The sequence below is a fragment of the Poecile atricapillus genome, chromosome 21, assembly GCF_030490865.1.
Source record: "Poecile atricapillus isolate bPoeAtr1 chromosome 21, bPoeAtr1.hap1, whole genome shotgun sequence".
Classification (NCBI taxonomy): Eukaryota; Metazoa; Chordata; class Aves; order Passeriformes; family Paridae; genus Poecile; species Poecile atricapillus.
The window spans coordinates 2,971,403-2,994,550 of NC_081269.1; the positions used below are offsets into that span (position 1 = coordinate 2,971,403).

The 23,148-nt window shown below is 39.8% G+C and overlaps 1 protein-coding gene across 11 annotated transcripts in view; it reads left to right on the forward strand.

Annotated features, from left to right (window-relative positions):
* The window catches only part of BCAS3 (BCAS3 microtubule associated cell migration factor), a 305,724-nt gene that overhangs the window by 89,684 nt on the left and 192,892 nt on the right, over positions 1–23,148 (forward strand). For 8 of the 11 annotated variants that reach the window (XR_009279308.1, XM_058854693.1, XM_058854695.1 and 5 more), the window contains exons 16-20: positions 5,333–5,483; positions 12,333–12,377; positions 18,597–18,721; positions 19,282–19,447; positions 20,572–20,672. Coding sequence is in view for 10 of the 11 variants with exons in the window: in XM_058854693.1 (XP_058710676.1) it covers positions 5,333–5,483; positions 12,333–12,377; positions 18,597–18,721; positions 19,282–19,447; positions 20,572–20,672 (588 nt within the window). In the remaining variant the exon portion in view is untranslated. The remainder of the gene's footprint in view (positions 1–5,332; positions 5,484–12,332; positions 12,378–18,596; positions 18,722–19,281; positions 19,448–20,571; positions 20,673–23,148) is intronic. The other 3 variants (XM_058854696.1, XM_058854703.1, XM_058854698.1) reach the window with 1 other exon arrangement.

The window sequence follows — 23,148 nt, forward strand, 5'->3', positions numbered from 1 at the left end:
GGAAAGGTCAGAAACGAGGGTGAAAGTCTTGGAACTGGAGCTGGGAAGCTTTCCATTCTCATCCGGGAAACTTTTTGTATTGAATAAAAAGCAAAGCAAAATAAACCACCACATCCACGACACTTCTGTTTTTCCTGCCGTTTTTTGCTTTCCAGTTAGAAAGGATTTTGTTTCCCTTGCATTATACAATTAGGGAATGTTTAACTGAGGAATCCTCAGTGTTACACTAAACAGAAATAATGGCCAAACCTGGTTCATTTTTCTGTAACTTGGCCTCCACATGATTGCATAGCCTGGAGTTACTGCATTTTTATTTACCAAATTATAGATGTTTATATGTAGTGTTAATGTCAGTAGACTTCATGGTACCCTTTGAAATGGAGTCTGTTAAATACTGGAAGATATAAAAGCTAATCAAGTGGGGTTTGAATTTTAATGACACTGCATTACTAAGCTTTTTGTATTGGAGTAATGGAAGAAAAATGGAAAAAATCAACATAGAAGCATTTTATTATAAGGCTGAGAGGTGCTTGATACCATTTTAGTTTTTCAAAAAAAGTGTATAGAGAAGCTAAAATCCTTCTGATCATTACTTTCTTAACAGAAAAAAATATCTGAGCCAAGTCCTCTTTGCTTTGCTCGCTGACAGTTTACAGCAAAGAAAATCCTGCAGCACTTGGAGACATGTCATACACATGCTGAAATTCAAGGGGTTAAAGGGTTTCATTTCAGTTTGTTGATATGTTGGTGTTTGCATCCCTTAGGTGTGAGGGTGGAGTTTTGGTTTGAAGCTTGGCTGTGATTTAGGAGTTCCATTTCTGTGCACAAATGGGATCTGTGGTACTGATAGATTCGAACTTGGTTGAAATCAGATAAGAAGTGATTTGGTTGCATTAATGTGGGACTGTGCATGGCCTAAAGAGCAGAATTCCGGGGGCTTCATCCATAACATTCTTTCAGGATCTTATCAAATCTTTCTGCTGCACTGTGTTGCTGCTGAACGCAATCCTTGGGGCTGGGGAATGTCCCTGCCAAGCTGCATTTGGATGTGTAATTGTGTCATTAGTAGTGCCAAAAATCAGAGTTTTCTTCCTCCTCTCTCCTCAGAGATGGTCTCTGACAGCAGTGCCCTCAAGTGCTCTGCTCAAACGCTGACCAATTTGAAATCTGGCCTGAATTCATCAGGGCTCTTAGTTGATCAGAAGAGGACACACAACTGTATTAATTGCTTTCAGTCGATTGATTGCTTTTCAAACAGTGTTAGAAGCTTGCAAGTCTTGAATGTTTTCCGCTTGATGTAGCTTTCCTTTCTTATCCAAAAATATAGTTTGAAAACTTAAAAAAAGTGTGATTTGATGAAATGTTTAAATCTCATATTCAGGCCTAAAGAGTAATTTACAGGTTTAACATTGGAGGTTTGTGGAGAGCTGAGGGTGTCTCTGCCCAGGGGTTGTGGAGGGAAGCGATGCTGTGGGACCCCGAGCCTGTCCGGCCATACCTGGGAGCTGCTCCTGATGGCTTTTCCACAGATGTCCAGCTTTGTCAAAACCCACTAAATCTTATGAAGTTTATTTTCCTTATAGCATCTGTGTTTTATAATGGTGCTTTTAATTTGTTTTTTCTTTGTCTGCTGGGATTTCTTTTGTCCGGCACTTGCAGGCCTCCCTTTTTTCCTCGGTGGAAGTGAGTCTGTCAGTGATGGCCGGTTTGGGAATACAGCTCGGCCCGGCGGCCGCTCCCTCCCCCCAACAACAAAGCCCATTGTTGTTTTCTTTCTTCACTTTTATCCTCAGCTTAATCCATTTCTCCTTTGAGTGTCAGTGGAATAAAACGTCTGGAAAAGAGTGGCTCAGGTTTTGGGGGGATGAGGTGGTGGTGGTTTTGCAGGCTCTCAGCAAACAGCTCCAAAACCACTGGGTTGGCTTTTCCGTGTCTCAGTAGGGAATGTTTGCCCAATGTAAGGCTGCACTTGCAAATGAACTTGTCAGACTCCAGAGCTTTGGCATCCTCAGCTTTCTGGAAGTCCCTTAGTAAAATTAGTAAGAGATTTACCAGCCTAAACTGGCTTTAATGTATCCCACACTCTGATATGAAATTCTCCCCTATGGCAGCCCATGGAAAGACAAATGCTTGACCCCATGGCTTGCACGGGGTCCTGAGGGCTGTGGGTGATTACCAGGGGAAAGTGCCTCCTTGCTTGGGATGCTCCACTGGAAATGATCCTTGAGAGGACACGTTTTCCATGGAATTGTGCTGGCGATGATTGATTGCAATAAAAGCATTCCTGGAGTAATCTGTGGGATGAGATCTGTGTGTGTCAGTCTCCAACCATTTACAGTTAAATGCAGTGTCCACATGTCGGGAGGTAACTTGAGTTCAGCATTCTGCTGGATGAAAAATACTGAATATTTCTACCCGACTTAAACTTTGGCTTTTTTGTTGCTTGTCCTTTGACAGTGAATCAACAACGGCTTGAGCTGCAGAAATAATGTTGATGCTTGACTGCATTCTTTGTGCTCTTTTGGCCCAATCTGACTGCCCTGTGCACACACAACTCCTGTTTGCTGCAGGAGTTTCCTACTTGGAAGGGTTGTAGGAACAGAGGGGGAATTTTTGGGATTCCTGGATGGGTACAGCAGCTCATCCTAAAATTAGGAGGTTTTCTTTAACCTTAATCGTCCCCACCATCTTAATACTATTGTAGTCAGATTTACGAGAACAACTTTCCTGTCAGAAATAATTTCTCTCCTCTTTGTAGCATTCCAACTTTTAATTTTTGACTAGTATCACTTTTAATTACAATTTCTGCAGTTAAGCCAACTGACTGTTGCAGCAGAAAATGCAGGTTGGCAGGCAATGGTTTTTGTGACATATGTTTGGTATTTACAGCTTTTCCATTTGTCACAGCAGAATTTTTTTATCATGTTTGTGCTGTGAAGTGCTGTGCATTATGAGGTCTGGTTTAATTAATTTTTTATTGAGGTTTGTATACATCAGATTTAGCTATATTTCCAAATACATAGTTACAAATTAAATGTTTGACCTCCTGAATATTTTTTTGGTTTCTTTCTCAAAGAGGAATCATCTTATATTTTAGTCCCTTTCAGAATCTCTTCTACACATTTTCATTCTTTTTTTTAATTGTTTAGTACTTTTTTCTTTGTTTAATTATGTTTCTTTATATGTGAGTCTAAGAATTTGTAAGATGTCGTTCCTACAATTAATAAAAAACTCTGAAGGGATGAGATAATCCTGCAGTTTTTTAAGTATCCCTAATTGCTCTGGGAGTCCTCAACTTGTATGGAGGCAGAGCAGCTCATCCGTGTGTAGGAAGGACGTTTGTGAATTCCTCGTTTTTCTGCTTGCAAATATTCCAGTGAATCAGCTGAAGGCTTTGCATATGGAAAACCACATGAAGCTGGGAGCAGAGAGCACTGAGACATGAAATGTGCCTTGAGAGGGGAGAGGGGGCTGTTCCAACCCTGCCTTTGGATCAGTAGTTCAGAGTTAATCATTAGATTCTGACCAAGTGAAAGAAAACAAATTACAGAGGTTTGGAGCCCCCTCAGCAGACACTGTCGGTGTTTGCTGTGCCTGTGTGGATCCAGGGGAATATGGGAGAGGGGAGCACTTCCAGAGAGGCCTTGGTTGCAGGAACAGTGACTAATTAGACAATAATGCACAAAACTGTTCATATGCCTTCCTGCAAGAACCAAAAATGCATTATTAAACTAATCTTAAAAAAAAAATTAATTGCATCTCAGTCTTATTTAAAACTGAGATGGGGTTTTTTTTTTCTTTTCCTTTTTCTTTTTATTCCAAGTTGGTGCAGGAAAATTGCTATTAATGAAACCTGCTCTCTGGGAACTTCAATAGGCTTGTTCTTCATTAAAGCCTTGCTGTTTCTCTTAAAACGTATTGATGGATGTTCAGGCCAGATACTTATCACAAAATACACTTTGTAATTTCATCATTTCTGTAATTGTGCTTCTCTGAGACTCAGAGGTCTGGGGGCTTTGCAGAAAAAAATCCAAATAAAACCCCCAAGCTTACAGTTATATAGTATTAAAAGAAGGGTGAAGGAAGCATTGAGTGTCTTTAGGATGATGAGACATTCATTAAGATTTTTCCGCCTTCCTTTTCCTATTTTCAATCCATCTGAAGTACCATTAAAGCTTTTCAGGCAGCTTCCTGTGAGAAACCCTTTGCTGTGCTGTTTTTCTTCCTTGAAAAAAGGTGGCTGCTCTTGAGGCAGATTGTATGGATTTGGCCTGGGATTTGTATAATATCTGTGTAGAATGCATCAGTTGTTTAGGAACCTAATTCCCAATATGGTTCCCTTTTGATTAAGAACAAAGCCAGTGTTTCACAGCATTATAGGAACACAGAAAAACAAGTTAATGATCTAAACCTTTTAATTCATGGTTGCTTGTCTATTTAAAGTACTTTTGATTCTGCTATAAACAGACTGGCCCCTTTTTTTGTTTAACTTCTTTCTTTGGTTTCTTCACATTTCTTTCTTTACTGTCCATGAAATTTGGAGCTAGTTTCCTTTTCCAACTGAAGAATGAAAGGTTGTGACTACAGAGTGATACAGCGAGTAAGAAAGCGTATCCAAACTGGGCTTCCATCCAGCACAGACCTCTTTGAAATCAGCTAAATTTAGGGTTGTTGAGGGCTTTTTTGCTATGTTTTCCCTTTCCTTTTTTCAGTACCTGTGTTTCATTTTTGTCTTTTTGAATGAATATGAAATTTGTTACTTTTCTGATACTTTCTTGATTTTTACATCTAGTTTGGCATGGCTTTATTTGACATAGTTACTTGATATTTCCCTCCAGCCTTAGCTCTGCAGATGATTATTCTGTGTGTCTTTATCCGTCGAGACAACAAAAGCGACCTTTTCAGGACTTCCAATTACCAACACTGTATGTGGTACTTTAGGAAAATAATTCCCTTCCAGATACTCCTTTTTTTTTAAAATAGAGAATTGGAATCCAGAGCTTGTCCTTCAAATTGAACTCGAAAACTTTTCGGTGAACAAAACTGCCAGGCAAGCAGCAGCAGCAGCAGGAATAATTTCCCTTGCATGGAAAAGAATCCTTCCTTATCCCCAGACGTGAAATTAGTAATTGCTTCTTCCTTGTAATTTATTCTTTATCTGAAATGAAGATTTTTCTTTTAAATTTTTTTCTTTTATTACAACAGCAGCTCATTTGTGGTTTTTTTGTCCTTTTTTTCGGTCTTTTTTTATCTTACTTGAGGCAGACGTAGAAATGATAAATGAGGAAAAAAATTCCAATAATATGTTTTATTGCATCTCTATCCCATCAAGGTAAATTGAACAGCCAAGACACTTACAATAACTTCACAAACAACAATCCCGGGAATCCTCGACTCCTGCCTCTCCCAAGTTTGACTGTGGTGTTGCCTCTCGCTCAAATCAAGCAGCCAATGACATTAGGGACCATCACCAAACGCACAGGGTAAGTGGCACAAACCTTCCTTAGCCTTTGTGATTCATGTGGAAGTCATTTGTGTTATTAGTGAGAATTAGTTTTATTCTGTATTTTAATTTCTGTGTATGTAATTTAATAGCAGCAGAAGGTGGGTGGGAGGAAGAGGAGGCTGAAAACATCAGATGAATAAATACAATTTAAATAAATGCAAACCTCTGTAAATTCAGGAATATTCATTTGGGTGGGTCAGGAGACGTTTTCACACCAGGAATTGGAATGAAACATAAGCAGAGCTGTGTTCAATCAGAATAAAATATGGTTTTACTTTTTTTTCCAAGTTTGTTTATTTTGATTTCCAACCTTTTCAAGCAGAAATGATTTTTGACCATCAGAACTGCAAAGACAGTAAGCCAGGTTGAGCAGAAAGGCAAAACTTAATCCCGCTGTTTTCTTGACCTTGTTTTTCCTCTGTTGTACTGTTCTGGACTCGGTAATTCATGTGTGGATTTCCACTCCAGAGTCAGCTGCACTTTGGTACTTCTCATGTGCTGTGATAAAACACTTCACTTTTCTTGGGAAAAGCTCCTCTAAATATATATTACAAGATTTTATGAGCTTCCTTAACCATAGTAATTTTAAATTAATTAATACTGTCCAACAGCTGACATTTTTCTCTTGCTAAACTTTAAGTATTTATTGCAATTAAATCTGCTGGGTGATGTTTATATTTTTCCTCTCTCATTTTCTGGTTGTTTGAATTCCTGAATATTTTCCAGTTAAAAATCTGATTGATCCATTAGTTTTCAGAAGGCTTTTATATTTTTTAAGGAAAGTAGATGGAGCATGGCATGCTGGACAGAACTACTGAGAGTCCTACAGCTTCTTAACCTTTTCCTGCATTTTGGCAAACACAGGCACTGCCTCCCTTGCTTCAATGCTTTCTTGCTCAAACCCTGCTCGTGAGGTGAATTTTCCCTTGTGTTTTGTGAACTGGGAATTACATTTCAGGCAAGAGCTTGCGGGTATTCCCTCTCTCCCAGTGTAATTCCCATATTTGTGCTTGAGTTCAGGACACTCTGTAAAATCCCTTATTTCTGGGTGCAGTGGGTGTGAGTGCTGGCAGTCAGCAGCTGGGCTGTGCACGTGTGTATCCATTCGTGTCTGTCCAACAATCCTCTCCTGCCCTTGCTGTGAAACGGGAATTTCACGGGGCTCATCGAGCCAAACGTGAGCCACGGACACGCAGCTGCCCCAAGCACAGAGAAATTCCTCAGCTTCACAGATAATTGTAAATGGAACTTAAGAAACGGTGAAGGAACAGTTTGGGGGTCATGTTGAGGTTTAGCTTCCTCCACAGACACATTTCAGTTGCTTATTTAAGCTTTTTTCGTTTTCTGCTCAGTTTAAACTGAGTGAAAAAGATTTTGCTGCTGCTCAGGTGAATTTTGGAAGCACATCCAGGTGTGATCCTGGATGAGGATGGGAAGGGAGGTGGGGTCAGGGGGAGGTTGTCACAGGGCAGGAGGTCACAGATCCTCAGAGAGGGAAAATACCAAAAACCTGACTTGAAGAATACAGCCAGTGAAGGACAGAAATGTAAATGTGGGCTCCCAGAACTGGAATAGACACTTAGAACCAGGCGGGACACAGCAGAGAAAGAAATTAAAAATTGACCTGAGGCCCTGCCAGGGGAGGTGGGTGATAGGAGCAGTGAGGAGGATTTGGGGAAATGCTCTTGGTTTATAGTTGTAATTAATGCAAAATTCTTTACAAAGGTTTCCTCAATGCTGTGGTGATACCAGCAAGCCTTTCTAAAATTATTGCAATTGTAGTAAATCTCCAATATTTTATTTAATGTTTTATTCTTAAACATCTAAAACAGATTCAGAGTGTTCATATGTGTAGTTTTCCGGTAAATTATGCTATTCACAAACTGTCCCTGTTCCATTTTATGTAATTTTAAAAACTAATTAAATTTAAAATGCTCAGTGAGGCTTATGTAAGGGGGAAAACAACAGTCATGGGAAATACCCTGCTGTGTAAATAGAGTTTTCATGAATGAGGATCATAATTTTCAGCACAGCCCACGTAGCCTCGTAACACTAAGCTGAGAGCTTCCTTCATTTGTTCTGCATCCAAAATATTTGATGAAAGTACACAAAATTAACATGAAAAGCTGTTATTTATAAAGCAGGGATTTAAGAGGAATGCCTAGGATCCAAGAAGCCTGGCATGCCTAAAATGACCAAATTGAGACAGCAGCCTTAACTTAAACCTCCAGGGGGCAAAGCGTGTGTTTAACATATTTAACATCTGCCCTCATATTTCTGCAAACACATAGCACTGGAAGTCTGTGCAGTGTAAGATTTCGACAGGACAGGGACCATCTGCCTCGCTGGGAGAAGTGTAGGAGGCATGTATTACTGCAAATGGCAAAAGACAGATGTATTTACACCTACATGGTCAGCACCTCTAAGCACTGCTCCGAGGAAACAAGGCTCTTCCTTGGGAGCAGCTGCTGAACCTTGCGATTGTGCAGCGATCAGAAAAGGAGCCGGGCTCAGGATCACAGCACTCGCTGCTCAGCCGCCCTCAAAGATTCCTCTCCCGTGCTTGTGACTTTGAAAGAATTAAAAATTTAATCTGTTGCAGCACATTTAAGCAAGACTCAAATACTGTATAATTAGAGGGCTGGATTTGTCCCTTTTATTTTCTCTTAACATCAGCTGTTTTAATATTAAATTTTCATGAGGTCTTGTAGATTTTATTTAACCAAAAAATCAAGTTGGGGTTTGTTCTGCCAGTATCCAAGACAGCAAAATATTTTCCAGGTACTGAAAGGACTGATCAGTGCTCTTAATATCATGTGTCTGGAGCAGAGCTGCAAAGCATGTCATGTTGCTTGACAGGTGGAATGGCAGTAAATTTTTTAAAAGTGTTTCCTGTAGCCCTATGGGAATGAAAGACGGAGTCTGGAATTGTGTCATGACCGTGCTGCTCATCACAGATGCTTTTTTTTCCCCCCCCTGCAAACATGTAGATTTTGGAATGTGTTCTGATCAGTCTCTGCTCTGAATGCAACTTCCATTGGCAGCATGAAGTATCTCGGAGCATCCCCTCCACCTTTCCTTCTTCCCTGCCCTCTGCTTCTTCCTTTGCTTTTCCAAGTCTCCCATTGTAATTTCTGCACCTTCATCAAGCACTTAATTTTTGTCCCTACATTTTGTCATCCCATTGACTGGCTTCCCTGTAGTTTGTGCTGTCAGCACATTCAGGCCTTCCCAGAGGGGCTCTAACACTAATGAGTAAGGAAGCTTCTGATGTTTTAAAGATTAGGAGGGATGCAGGACAGCACAAGAGCTGGATTTAATAAGTCTTTCTATACTGTGCCTCAGTTTCCCTCTCAAAATTTTGATAGTAATGCTGAATTCCTTGTCAGGGTGGGTGAGTGGGATAATTCATTGCTCATTTACAAAGAGCTTATAGATTGGAAAGGGGAAGAGCTGTATGATCCATTTCATTGTCTATAAAAGGCAGTGAATCAGAACATTGTAGAATTCAGCTTTGTGCCCCACAGTAACTCCATAAGTGTTCCCTGGGTTTGTGGAATGAGTTGTAGTTGGTTTCCAGTGGGGACATGGGTGAGCTGTAATGGGAAGGAGAGAAAGAAAAGATACAATAATTGCCCCAAAAGAAAAACTATTGTCAAAGTTGGCTCCTCTGACAGCAGCATTTGTTTTAACTTCCTCAAGGGACAGGGTCATTATATTTGTATCATACTTCACTCCCCAGTTCATCCTTGCTGGAGTGAGCAGCAGGATGGAACCTGCATTAGCTGAGTCTTGTCAAAACACAGAAATCCAGTGTGCCTTGCAGGAAAGGGATAAACCTTGCTTTTTTTTCCAGCCAGGAGATTTAGATAGTGTATTTTTAAACATGAAACTCTATCCCTTCTTCATCCCATCCCTCATTCCACCCTCAGTGAGGAAGGGGGAAGTAGGTAAAGTGTCTGATGCAATTTTATCATTTTAATTTTCTATGCATAGAAAGTCACTGATACATCTTGGGTTTATTTTGTCTCAGGGATCTTCATTTATCCTATGGTCAGCTACTGCAGCAAAAAAAAAAAAGTGGTGCAAAATCACCACATTATGGTACAATTAATTAGGAAAAAATAACTGAAAAAGTAGAGAAAAAAAAAGTAAAGCTAAAGAATTCAGCACAAATGTCTGAAGCCAGAATTTCTCTTTCTGGCACATTTCTCAGATATTTTATATCACTTTTAGTTTTTATAATACATTTTAGTAACAAAGCAACTGCTGTAATAATTTGTAATTGAAACAAGATACAATTATTTGCACTGAAGTTTGTTCAGATGTCAATGTTTATTAAAGGATTCTCAATTTGGCATGATGAGGGTTAGAATAAATGGGTTTTGCAGAGCTTATTAAAAGCTTAAATAGTTTTATTAAACATAACAACACGAAATCAAAGTGTTTCAGTTTTCCATTTTCTAAAACTCAGAGAATCAGGTGAGAAACTGTGAAAATTCTGTCAAAACTTTGAATGGTGAATCATCTTCATTCCATGATTTCCTTTGGAATTTCTCCCTAGCTCTGGAAAAGGGGAACCTGGGTGAGTTTTTGCCTTGGCATTGCTCTCTCGCTGTCACTGAGCGCAGCCATCTGGTGCTGTCTCTTCAAGGTTGGGTTATCCTGTAATTTGTGGATTCTCTCTCGCTCTCAATTAATATTCCATCCATATTATGGGAAGGAAATAGTGGAAAACAATTGCATACATAAATATAATAGGAAAAAATAGTTGTTTTTAATGAAATCAGGTCTTCTGAACAGCTAGGAGGTAGTAAGTTGGTTTTCTCACACATAAAGCATTTTAATAAGACTCTGCTGTAGTCTTTGGAAGTGTAATTACATTTTCTTCATGATACAAAATTTTCTATCCTTTTCCATCCATTTTCTATCCAAAACAAACTGAACAAAACCTTCAGTTGAAGCCCACCTGGCCAATTTGTAATTAAAATAAAGAGAATTTGTTAATTTGCAAGTATAATCAGGTCAATATAGCAGTTGTGGAGGAAGAAAAAGCCACTGTTATCTTCTGAAATGTTTAATGGGCTCAGCTAAGAGTTATTTGCCTGAGGTTTGAAGACAGAGCAACTGAGGCTGAGAAGAAGGAGAAAAAAAATAGTGTCCAAAACAGCCATGATCATAATTTGGGAATTGAATTCTAAGTTCCCAGGCAGGTCTGACCACTCTCCAATGACTCTTCAATTTTACATTCAATATATTACATTCTAGGTTTTAAATTATGTTGGCTTTGGATTATGCAGGAGATTTAGCTTTCAATTAAATATTTAAGCAGTGCAATTGTTCTGGACTCATCTTCTAGACTGGCCTTTGACTTGGACACTGGATGTGCTCACTTTATAGGAGATCATTCAGTTCAGACAATTTAATTGGGTTTTAGTACTGTTCAAAGATGATATATTAGGTCTAGAAGGGTGGTTGGTTCTGCCAAATGAGCTCTGTCCCCAAAAATGTTAATCAATTTATTAAATACAAAAAGTTAAAGGCCAGTCCCTTATGTGGAGCTCAAAAATGGGTTTTTTTGGCCTATAGTACTAATTAAAAATAAGTTTTTTTTTCTGTAATATTCGAGTCTTTATTGGATTTTTGCATCTTTGCATGTTGAAGAATGTATGTCTTAGGTTTGTACCTTCACCTGAATGTTTTTTGAGAGGGTCCCTTCATTCATTGATGTTGTGCTCATGTCAGATTTAGTTTATTGAGTTCTTTTTTATCAGGCTGGTATCCTTTTAATTGTGTTGGTCTATGGCTGAGTGCTTTATACATCCTTCAGTGCTGGACCTTTTCTGGTAATTCACTGCCTGAAAACGTTTCACCTGTTTCAACTACCCAGAACTTATCGCTGTGTCAGAGAATGAGAAGAAAACAGAACCATTGGCATTTGCAAAATGAATTATTTAGAGATTTTGTGGATGATGTTACATCCCAAATGAGACTCAAAGAAGCCTTGAGCATGTGAGTAGCTCTAAATTTGCCTCCTTTTGCTCCTTTTCAGATTTTATGCAAATGTCACTATGGCAGTGGCTTTTTAAAAGGAAATATCCATTGAAAATTCCCTCAGAATAATGGGTTAAAAACTCTCCACTGTGCAAAATACTTGAACAAAACATGAGATCAAATCATGGTGTAAATTGTTGGGTGTCCAAAAGCACTCAGCTCTAGATCCGGTGATTTGAACATCAAATACATTTGAAGTAAGTCAGGCCTCTCTTTCCTGCATCTGTGCAAGCTTTTAATGAGAGGAAGAAGATTTCTGGGTCAAACAATTGAATTCCATGGGGTGTTTCTGTCCTGGCAAAAGGCTGGGTAATTGTCCCTAAAAGGTTCTGATTGCACCTGTTGATTTTATTTGACCTCCTCTCAGTATCTTCATAAAACTGCCCCACTGGGCCCCTCAGTGTTCATGGAAAACCCCAACCTGTGACTGATTTGGATTCTAATTCCCTTTTCCTGTCAGTTCTGTTCAATATCTGCTGCAGCCCCAGCTTTGGCAGCAGGTTGGAGGGGGGTCCTGAGCCGTGCCTAAGCCCAGCTCTAACTCTGAGCCCAGCTTGCACCGATGTCCCCGCGGGTCCCGGCATGCGGAGCCCTCCCGGCAGCTGCCACCCCTGGACTGTGCCCTGGGCACTGCTGCTCCAGGCTGTCCTCAGGGGCTCTAACAACGACTCTGTTCGCTTTCTGCATAGATCTGAGTAGCATGATATACGGTGGACCTGTTGGGAATTGAGTTCTCATCTAATTTCTGTGCATTTTTCCCCTTTCCGTGAAGACCTTACCTGTTTGGAGCAGGATGTTTTTCCATAAAAGCTCCTTGGTGAGTTCCCAGTTCAAACCCAGCATGCCTATACTCCATTTGCTGTCCTTGCTGAAAATAACTCTGTGCTTAGACTTTTTAATTTTGGATTAATTTTTGGTTTTCATTTGTTTACCTGCATGGCTGATCCATAGGTTTCCACCCACATAATTTCACTTTTAAACTATGGATACGTGGTCATCATCAAGCATTGCAAGGAATTGAATTCACTTTTTTTTTTTTTTACTTTTTTTTTTACCTTTGAGAGTGCATTTAATTTTTAAGTAGCAGGGAAGTTGAAAAAATAAATTATTTCTAAGTGGGCAGAAATGATTGCAATGTCTTTCCAAACAAGCCTCTCGCTTTTTTTTTTCTATATTGCTTCCTTTATTATTGTAGCTCTAAGTTGCTCACAGACAGAAAACATCAATGATGACCTCTGAAAAATAAGCCAGATTAGCAGTGAGTAGGCAGTAAAGTACTGCAGTGAGAGGTGAAGCAGTAAAATGGGCACTGAAAAAAAAAAAAAAAGAAAAGCTGATTACTCTGGAGAAAAAAAAAATCACAGAATGGTCCTGGGGTGAAAGGGACCTTCAAGATCATCTCATTCCAACATGGGAAACTGTTCTATTAAAACTGGGCTATTTGAAATAAAAGGGGTTTCATTTTAATGTGAAAAAAATGCAGCATATTGTAAGAATACAGACAAGACAAAAAGCAAGTTTCAGCAAGTGTTTTATGTTGGAGTTTGGTTCAATATTCAGGCAGTTCTGCATCACCTCAGTCACCACTTTATAACAGGATTGGGCTTAGATGCTGCAAGTTTTGGATAATAGGAATGGAAGAAGTAGGAACACCTCAGAAAATTAAAAAACTTCCAGCAAGGAGTTTTCTGGGGCTTGGGTTTTTGGGTTTTTCCTGTGGGTTTGGGATTTTCTCTTTGTTTTTAATTTAGCTAAGGATATCTATTAACTATGGCCACCAGTATCTGTTAGGATATTTGTACATGGCTCTTGGGTTGGCTCTAGAAATTGTCACCACATGCATCACCCTTAATGTCTCTATCAAAATATTCTCTTCAGGAAAAGAACTTGTTAAGAGCTTTGTAGGACACAGAATTCCCAGAGAAAGGCTGAGGAAGGATTTGGGAGCTCTGGCAGGGGAAGCACAGGGGAGGGAAGGAGGGAATAGAAGAAGAAAAGGAGGGGAGGGAAGGGGGGAGAGGAAGGAGAGGAAGGAGAGGAAGGAGAGGAAGGAAGGAAGGAAGGAAGGAAGGAAGGAAGGAAGGAAGGAAGGAAGGAAGGAAGGAAGGAAGGAAGGAAGGAAGGAAGGAAGGAAGGAAGGAAGGAAGGAAGGAAGGAAGGAAGGAAGGAAGGAAGGAAGGAAGGAAGGAAGGAAGGAAGGAAGGAAGGAAGGAAGGAAGGAAGGAAGGAAGGAAGGAAGGAAGGAAGGAAGGAAGGAAGGAAGGAAGGAAGGAAGGAAGGAAGGAAGGAGAGGAGAGGAGAGGAGAGGAGAGGAGAGGAGAGGAGAGGAGAGGAGAGGAGAGGAGAGGAGAGGAGAGGAGAGGAGAGGAGAGGAGAGGAGAGGAGAGGAGAGGAGAGGAGAGGAGAGGAGAGGAGAGGAGAGGAGAGGAGAGGAGAGGAGAGGAGAGGAGAGGGAGGAAGCTTCATCTTATTCATGGAGAATTTCTAATTCCTGAAGTACCTCCCTAAGAACCTTTCTAAGAGCAGTTTCTGGTGCACCAAAGAGTTTTGCCTGATGGTGATCTAGGAATTGCAGAGGCTCTGGAAGAAGAGTTTTGGCAGTGGATTTCTGAGCAAAGGCGGTGTGGATCACCCCTGCATGAAGCAGGAGACGTCGTCAACCAGAAATGGTTTTAGATTGAAGTAAGATTAAAAGGCTGAGATTAAAGAGGGGAATATATGAAATAGGCTCCAAAATTGTTGCCTGTCTTTCACAAGACTCTTTTTGTGGTTTGTTTAATGCCAGTGCTAGCTCAAAAATATGGTCCTTACTCATCTACAGAGAAATTAGGATAAAAAACACACTTTGGGTGGGGGAAGAAGTCATGTTGTTTCCATTAAGGTCTTAATGAGACCTAAAATTCTGTAAACAAAATGGATGTTGATTTGACAGCTAAGTGCCTGTGAATAAAGGATCCTACCATTGCTTTTTGTGCTTTTTCTTGCTTTGTTCATGATCTGACAACTGGAAACATCTTTGTTTTTATGTTGTAGGCGCAGTGATAAATGAATTAAAAATTCTGGACTTTGAGACAGATTTTTTTTTTTGTAATTTTATGTGTAATTGCAAATTTCTTGCAGTATTTTTCTCCTGATACTTTTGTTGATGCTTATGTAGTCAAGATAAAACTTATTCCATCAGCAGTCATAGATGTTTCCATTTCAGTGGGTTTAGTGTGGAATAAGTGCTTTTGTTTTTATGAATCTCATATATTTGGAGCCTATTTGTTTGGAATATGAAATCAAAGTGATTTTCAATCTTTGCAGACTTGTACTATTTGACTATAAATATTTGAATATATAAGGCAGCTCCTCCATATCCCATATATGCAATTTATTTCTTGTTTTAGACTCATGTCACTTGTTTGCCAATGGATTTAAAGATACATTTAAGAGCCTGAAACATTTTGTGAGACATAAAGCTCCATCATCAACCGTTCAGCCTCTGGTTTTCAGAATATTTTAAAAGTATTAATTCCTGCTAGCAAAATACTAATAATTAAAATATAAACCAGTTAAAATATTGTAACTCTTGAGTATTTTTACAAAGAGCTACCACAATGCATTTCCAGAGATTATGGCAGAGTTTGATGCGTTACAAAATCAACAAGTGAGAGCTCTGAATGGTTTCAGCAGGTCTTAATCTGTTCTCACTGTGCTGGCACTATGAAAGAACTTGCATGCTGAGCTCAGTCTCTTCATTGCTCTTCAAGCTCTGACAAAGTGATGTCTTCATTTTCTTCTTTGGTTTCCTCCCATCTCCTTTTGTGCCGTTTCAGTAGAAAATGTCTCTTGGCCACATCTGTATCTACATCTCGATGCTTCTGCATTTAAAATAGGAATAATCCTCCAAAATTATGTTAGAACATTTAATAATAATACAGATTTTCCCAAATGCATTCTATTCCTGATAGAGATTTCTGTACAGATCTAACTGGGGCAAAATGATTTCTGTGTCTCACTGAATTCCAGGTGTGGTTACACAGTGGAGGAGATCAGAGAGGAAAGAGTAAACTGCCTTTTCATCCTCCTGATGTCTTGAATATAATGCTGCTGTTCCTAATGTTTGGGAAAAATGAAGAGTGAAATTAGAATGGGGAATGTTTTGGCCCCATTTGCTTCACTGTCTTGGTTTTAGCATTGATTCCCAAAAATCTGAATTTCTTCCTGCATCCCTTCTCAGGAAAACTATGGTACAATCTTTTGGAAGTTACTGTATTATGAAGATTCTTTTAAAGTAACTGTTTTGTAAAAGTGAGGCCAAATGTGCCTGAATTTCAGCTCTTGGAATAATTTATGAAGTGCTGACAAGCCAAGAGCAAGGAAAGAGCAGGAGTTCATAGCAGAAACAAGTCATTCACCACCTACCTTCAACATTATTGTTTTGTTATCATTTATAAAGCTGAGAGGGTGTTTGCATCTGCAGAATAATGAGGATTTATAGTTTCCAAGTTGTTAAAATATCACAATGACATGTAAAGATATTTTTCTAATGGCATTACTGTTACTGAAAATAACTGGGCTTTGGAGGTTTGCTGAAGGAATGAAATTTGAGTTGGAATGTATCGATGAAAACTCAGGAATGGAGTAAAATTATGGTCAAATTAAAGATTCCTCAGTTACAAGAGGCTTCAGAATAGACTTGTTGACATCTCAACAGTATTTTTCAGAAATCTGTCCAAACCAATAGGATGCACAAATCTTTTTTGTTTGTTTGCTTGTCTTTGTTTGCTAGCAGGGCTGAGTTTAACCACATGAGTAATCGTGTTTTACAAGGTCTGCTCTTTCTGTCTACAAAACATCATCCTCGAAGGGAAAAGCTTCTGGCACTGAAACCAACACTTAAGTGCTTGCCTTGAAAGATGTGCATCCTAAAGACAAGATGTAAATAGAACTGAGCTCAGACCATTTCCTCTAAGGCTGTTCAGAGTTGTATTTAGTTGAGCACAGGTCTGGGGACTCAGAGTGTGGAGAACTCTGGAAAAATGTGTTGAGTCCCAGGTTCACTTCTGCTTCAAGGCTTGAAGGCAATTCTGTCTCTGTAGAGCTTTACTCCAGTTTGTAGCTGAGAATAGCACTTGTATTCCAATTTTTTTCCCATTTTAAATTACTTCATTAGCCTTGAAAATCATTTTAATAACCTCAGATTGTGTTCAGTAAAAGCTGAGAATATTAACATTAGGACAGTATAAAAAAATCCTTTTATGGAGAGGAAGTGAATATGGCAGAGTCATATCTGTACTCCTGGTTTGCTTTGTAGTGATTGGTGGGTGATACTGTCCTGAATAATACTCTGTATTAAACCAAATTATTTATTAACTGAAGTAAGCAACAAGACTCTAATTCACTGATACATTTATATTTTCATTTCTGAAGGAATATGAGTATGTGAATACTTGGAAAGTGAGAGCTAAAATAATTGTCAGTATGCAATTTGGTTAAAAATACTCTTTCTGTGACAGATGATTATTTCCAAGTGAAAGAAATCTATTCTGATTATTTTCTGAGTAGCTAATAAAAGCTTGTTAATTAACACAATCTCAATTTAAATATTCTAATATAGAAACATGATGTGCCACTGCAAGCAAGGGAATACATTTATAGTCAGGACCTTTTTGGAACACAGGTTTCTGACCCAGTCATCTGTAGCTGTAGGTTTAACAGTTGGATGTTAAGTGCTTTGTGGTGGTTCAATACCAGAGTTACTGACTATAAATTCCAACTGCTCTTTTGGGACATTCCAGCTTCTCCCACATGTACAAGAGCTTCAGCTCTGATCCAAGTCCGTGGAAGTTTGTCTGACTCCTTCTGTGGGCTCTGGTCAGTGTGATGGAATTCTTGAATATTCTCTTGAAAGAGCATTTTTGTTATAATTTCTAACTGATACATGTGACCACAGGCTTGCCATGTGTAACATCTGTATAAATTAAATATCATTATAACTGTACAGTATTTTGATTTCTGATGTTTAAAAAGATTCTTCTAGTGCTGAATTCCACTGTAACACCTGCACTCCTTTGTTTGCACATACACCTATGCACACCAACTTCTCAGAATTGGAGATTGTTATGTAAAAAACAGGTTAATGGGATGGTCTGATCATGGGCTGAAATTGTGTGGAAGACGAAATTAGTATAAGAAAAAAGGAAAGGAGGGGTGGGTAGGAAGAGAAGGGAGCAGTGAAATAGAGAGAAAAATATAGAATAATAATTCAATGAAAATGACTAGAACAAGGGGAACATGGAGAAAGAAAAATCCTGTGTGGGTTTGTCAAACAGCTTTTCTGTTAAGGAAAGGGTGAAATGCTGGTTTAATGAATTGAGGCATGGCCAGTGCCCTGCCCATAGTTCTGAGTTTCTGCAGAGCAGAATGTTACATCCCTGCAGGTCCCTGTGAGGAGAAACACCCAACAAACATCCTCACCCCCTGGATCTGCTCTGTGCACATCCTGGGCTCAGGGCACAGTGTCTCAGTCTGCTTTTCCATGATAGAATTCCTGATGTGTCCTAACAGTGGCTCATGAGTGTGTGCATTGTTTCCCCCTCCCTGTTCCCTCTGCATGTCCTTCCCTCCCACCCTTTGTCACTCACATCCCCTGGTTATTCCTGACTTTCTTTGGAAAAGACAAGGAAATATCGACCACCTGCAATGGCTGACCCAGAATCTGTGTTTTCCTTCCCTAAGGATTTAGGGTTTCTTTGTATTTACTTCAGAAGTTGTTTCTATTGAATGCAAATATTCAGTATTGGGTCTTTTAAACAATTCAATTTTCCATTATGAGCCAGTGCTGTTCTCCAGAGAATGAGTTCAGAATTCCAGGGGAATTTGGGACCTGTTATTGGGAAACACTGAGCATCTGTAAATCCTGCTCAGCCTTATGTCAACTGCAGATATTCCCCATTTCTGAAGTAATATCTTAAAATTGCTGTTAAGCAAGGGACATCTTAATTTTTTTGAGAATGAACTTGTATAATTTTATTTTGTTTTTTCTTTAAAGCAAATCCAAACCAGCTCCGCAGATTTCACCCAGTAAATCTGTGGGAGGGGAGTTTTGTGTCGCTGCAGTCTTTGGAGCTTCACGGTCATGGTTTGCAAACAATTCCGGTCTCAAACGAGAAAAAGGTTGGTACCTCACAGAATTAGGACTTGCATTTAAACTTCAGTTCTTATTTTGTGGCAGGTTCTAAGCAATCTGTGCATTTTGTTCCTTAAACTCAGGGGCAGTTGAGAATTTTAAGATTGTGTTTGGGGTGCTTTTGGTAAAATGTACAAGAAATTTTAATTAGTGAAATGAATAATTGATCTTTTATTATGATACAGTGATAGAAACCCAGCTTTGATAGGTCAGTCCAAAGGTACTGTGTGAAGTGACACTGAAAAAATTGTGAGATAAAGGTGGAACACCTTTGCTAAATCAAATGTACAAGATATGTTTGGAAATGTGTAGTCACCTGAACACACCTGGGTGTGAAATTTCTCTTGTATGAGATATTCATACAATTGTGTGAAAATTGTGTGTTTTGTAGAATTTTCTCTTTGTCTCTCCAGCTCTTTTGCTACTTTTAATTCACATTTTTAGCCACAAGTTAAGACTTAAAAGAACAGAGTCTGCTATTTCCACAAAAGCTTTTTCTGTTCCTGCTGTGCTGTTGCAATAAGATTTTCTCTCTTTTTGCCCCCAGATCAGTCCAAGCAGTTTGTGGTGGAGTCTCTGTACATCATCAGCTGCTACGGGAGCCTGGTGGAGCACGTCCTGGAGCCGCGGCCGCTCAGCACCGCGCCCAAGATCAGCGATGACACCCCCCTGGAGATGGTCACCTGCCCCAGGGCCAGCTGGACTTTGGTTAGGTACCTCATTCCTGTGACTTTTCCTTCCTTTCAGCCACAAAATGCTTGTGATCTTTGTTTTTGGATGAGCTGCATCGTGATTGTCACTCAAGTAAAGACTCCTGAAGTTTTCCGTTGAAGGAGAGAAGTTCAAGCCTTGCTTTCCGTGCAGTTCTGTCACTGTTCATGGGCCTCAATGGGAACTAAGCTTCCAAATCTTTCTCTGCATGTGGAACTACATGAACATGTCTGTGAATCAGCAGAGATCTTTATTAATTGGTGATTTAAAATGATCAGGTTATAATTTTCTTTTTATATAAGGATTAGAAACGATTATTTTGGTAGTGTAGAAGTACAGAATTCTGCTGTGAGACATGAGCAAGGTTCTCATGATGAAGCATTGTGAGTTTTCCTGTGAGCAGCTGAAGGTACCATTTCTAAAGACAGTAGAAGAAATTATTCCTGACATGTGGAAGAAAGTAAAGAAAAATTGATGAGAAAGTGTTGTCAGTGCTTTTGACGTTTTAAAATATTTTTCTATTGATTTTTCTTGGCTCCTACATTCCTTAGTGCTGCTTATGGCTGGACTGGAGTGATCAATACTTGATTTACCAAGCTATTTAGGAATGGCCCACCCTAATTAAAATTACAACACAGACTTCGGGACCATTATTGTTGAAATGAGTAGGTTGTAATGGAATTGAAAATTCTAATTGGATCAATAATCCATAACTTTACACAGCTTTATTTTCACAGTAAGTGCTCAATGACTTCACAGGATGGAAGCAGTGGTAGTTAACAGAACAAAAAAAGTTCCCCAGTTTCTCTTGTGTGTTTATATAACGTCAGCATGACATACAATGGTCCTAAACATATTTACCAACTTAATCTAAACCTCCTTCCTGGGTTCTTTTTTACGCAATCCCTGCTGCAGTCAACAACCAAGTATTGTCTTTGCCTCACAATTTGCACGATTTGGCCCTGCTGCTCCACTGCCTGTGGTGGATTGCAGTGTTTGAACAAGCTAATTTAAATAATTACAAACATTTTGTGAGCTTGTATAGATAATTGCATGTGATGACAGAAACACTGATTTACATTCTCTGTATTAGCTTAAATATTAATAGTCTTGTGTTTTACCTCAGAACTCCTCAGTGGAATGAACTCCAACCACCATTTAATGCAAACCATCCACTGCTCCTGGCTGCAGATGCTGTGCAGTACTACCAGTATCTTCTGGCTGGCTGTGAGTAGCTGACAACTTCTTGTCTTGTCTCATTTGGAAGCTTTAAGCAGAGGGTGTTTTTCTGATTTGATTTTTTCAGCCAATTTCAGTGTATGTTCAACCTCAGAGTAGGGTTGTGTGTGTTAGTAAGGATGGAGCAGTGAATGTAGGGTTGGGATTTTTGCCATGAATCAGAGTTGTGAGGATGTGGGAGTGCTTGGCTGGCCTTGAGAGTCACCCACCAGATCCCATGAAATCTTCAGGGTTTCCTCACCTCATTCCTTCTCATGCTTTTAGCCATTTCCCCCTGTGAATTCCATACCCAGTGACAAGTGAGTGCATCTGCATTTCCCTCTCCTTGGGAATTCCTGGTTGCTGGGCTCCTTCCAGCCACAGTCTCAGGCAGCTGCTTCCCTCAGGAGCCTTGGCACTGCTGCCAGGGATGCTTTGCCCACCTGCCTTGGCCTGTGTCTTGCCCAGCCCCATCATTCCCAGAAAACCAACATTTCATGGCTTGGCATATTCAGAAACATTCATACACCTAGAGCTCCATATATATGGTGTATCTGTATCACATAAATATACAAACCAATGGATTTTTATAGTGGTTTTGTAGAAAAATGAGTATTTATCTTTTATCTGACAATATAAGAGAGAGAAGAGTACTGCCAGTGAGGAGCAAGTCTCTGTTCTATCTAGGATCAAAGTGATGCAGCAGTTGAAGTCTCACAAGGGAGCAACTCCTGGCATCTGTTGAGGTTCTCCTGGGGAAACCAGAGCTGTGCACAGTTGTCAGTGCAGGCAGCTTTATGTGACAGGGGCATTTCAGATGCACCAAGTGGCCATGTGGGCCAGGAGGCACTTTGGATGGGACTGGTGAAAGGGACACTGGTGCCAGATTGGATCTGTTGCTTCTACCTGTCCATCTGCTGCATCTGAGTGTTATGGAAACCTGCAAAGTTTGAGTCTTCCCTCTTCTGTGCTGCACAGAAAATTGGGATTAAACTCAAAAGATACAAAAGAACATGAGAAGGTATTAGTAGTGCACATCCCCATTAGATTTGTATTTTGGCTGGATTTTTTTTGCTAGATTCCTGCCTTGTTTTACTTGTATTTGTATCCCACAGAGTGAAACCAGGGATGGATGGGGCTCATTTTGTGTATTTCATTAACATTTTATTAACAGCTCCAATACTGTTACACAGTATACATATGTGTACAAATATACATTTCAAATTGTTTAGTACTGAAAACATTTTAAAGAAAAAAGGAGCAAATTAATGAACTTAAAGGGGTTTTGCATATTTGATTGACTTACCTCTTGTTTCCTTTGTGTGACTTCTGTACCTTTCACATGTTTTTTGCATGTTTGAATTCACACAGATTCACACAGTCATGTTCATGGCAAATAATGGAATTGCCATGGAAATAGGTAACTCTGCATCACCAGAAAGTCTGACATCCTCATTTCATGTTTATTTCCTTTCTTCCTTATCTCTCCACTCTGAATTCACTTTTCCATTGCACAGTAGATGCAATACCTACATGGCCAGTAGGTATTGCAAGTAGGAACTTGTGTTATTTGAATTATAAGACTTTTAACTCAGGTTTTAATTCACATAACAGGAATTCTTTAAGCTGGATGTAAAATGGAAAGAATAATAGAATGATAACCACTAAAGACAGCAGAGTATCTAGAGGACATGGCAATAACAGAAATTTGTGTCTGATTGTCTTTGAAGTTTTGTCTTCTGGATTCGTTCAGGGTGAAGCTCCTCAGTGAAGTCCCTGACGATGGAGTCCAAGCATCTTCCCACAAAAGCCACCTGTTAGAGATCTCCTAAGCCCAGCTCCATGGCTCTGCTTACCTGCAGCTCTGTCCTGGGCTGGCTTTAGCTGCAGCCTGGCTTTGCTGTGCTCTCTTCCATGGGGGGTTTTAATTGCCAGCAAATGGCTCAGCCGTGGCTCAGGGGGGCTGGTCCATCTGTCTGCCACGTCAGGGCTCACAGGAGCCGTGGCGCCGCTTCAGGGGCACTGTTTGTAGCTGTCTCTCCGAGGTAGAATGCAGCAGTTTCTCTCCGTTTCTGTATAGCATTTCTGCCAATTGTTTGGCTCCATTAAGTGTGCAGGGGAAATAAAAGCCTGAATGACCAAGTCACAAGGGGGTATGGATAGACCCTTTCTTTGTCCACACTCAGAACATTGCATTAGGTCTCATTATCCATTTATAATAAGTGACCTTTGCCCCCTGGGTCATTGAAAAACCCTCAGTGTGCTTTTTAGCACAGAGTACCTCTGTCAGCAGCCAGGCAGAACAATGACACGTCTGGCAGGCTGCTTGGAGGGCTGCATGGCCAGGTTTTCATAAATAAGAGCTTCGATGCCAAAACACAGAGCCAGAATCTTCTTTAGTCTCTGAAAAATATAAACCAGGCCGGTGAGTTCTTATGCTAAACAAAGAATATTCAAGAAATACTGCATTAAGTTATCAACACAC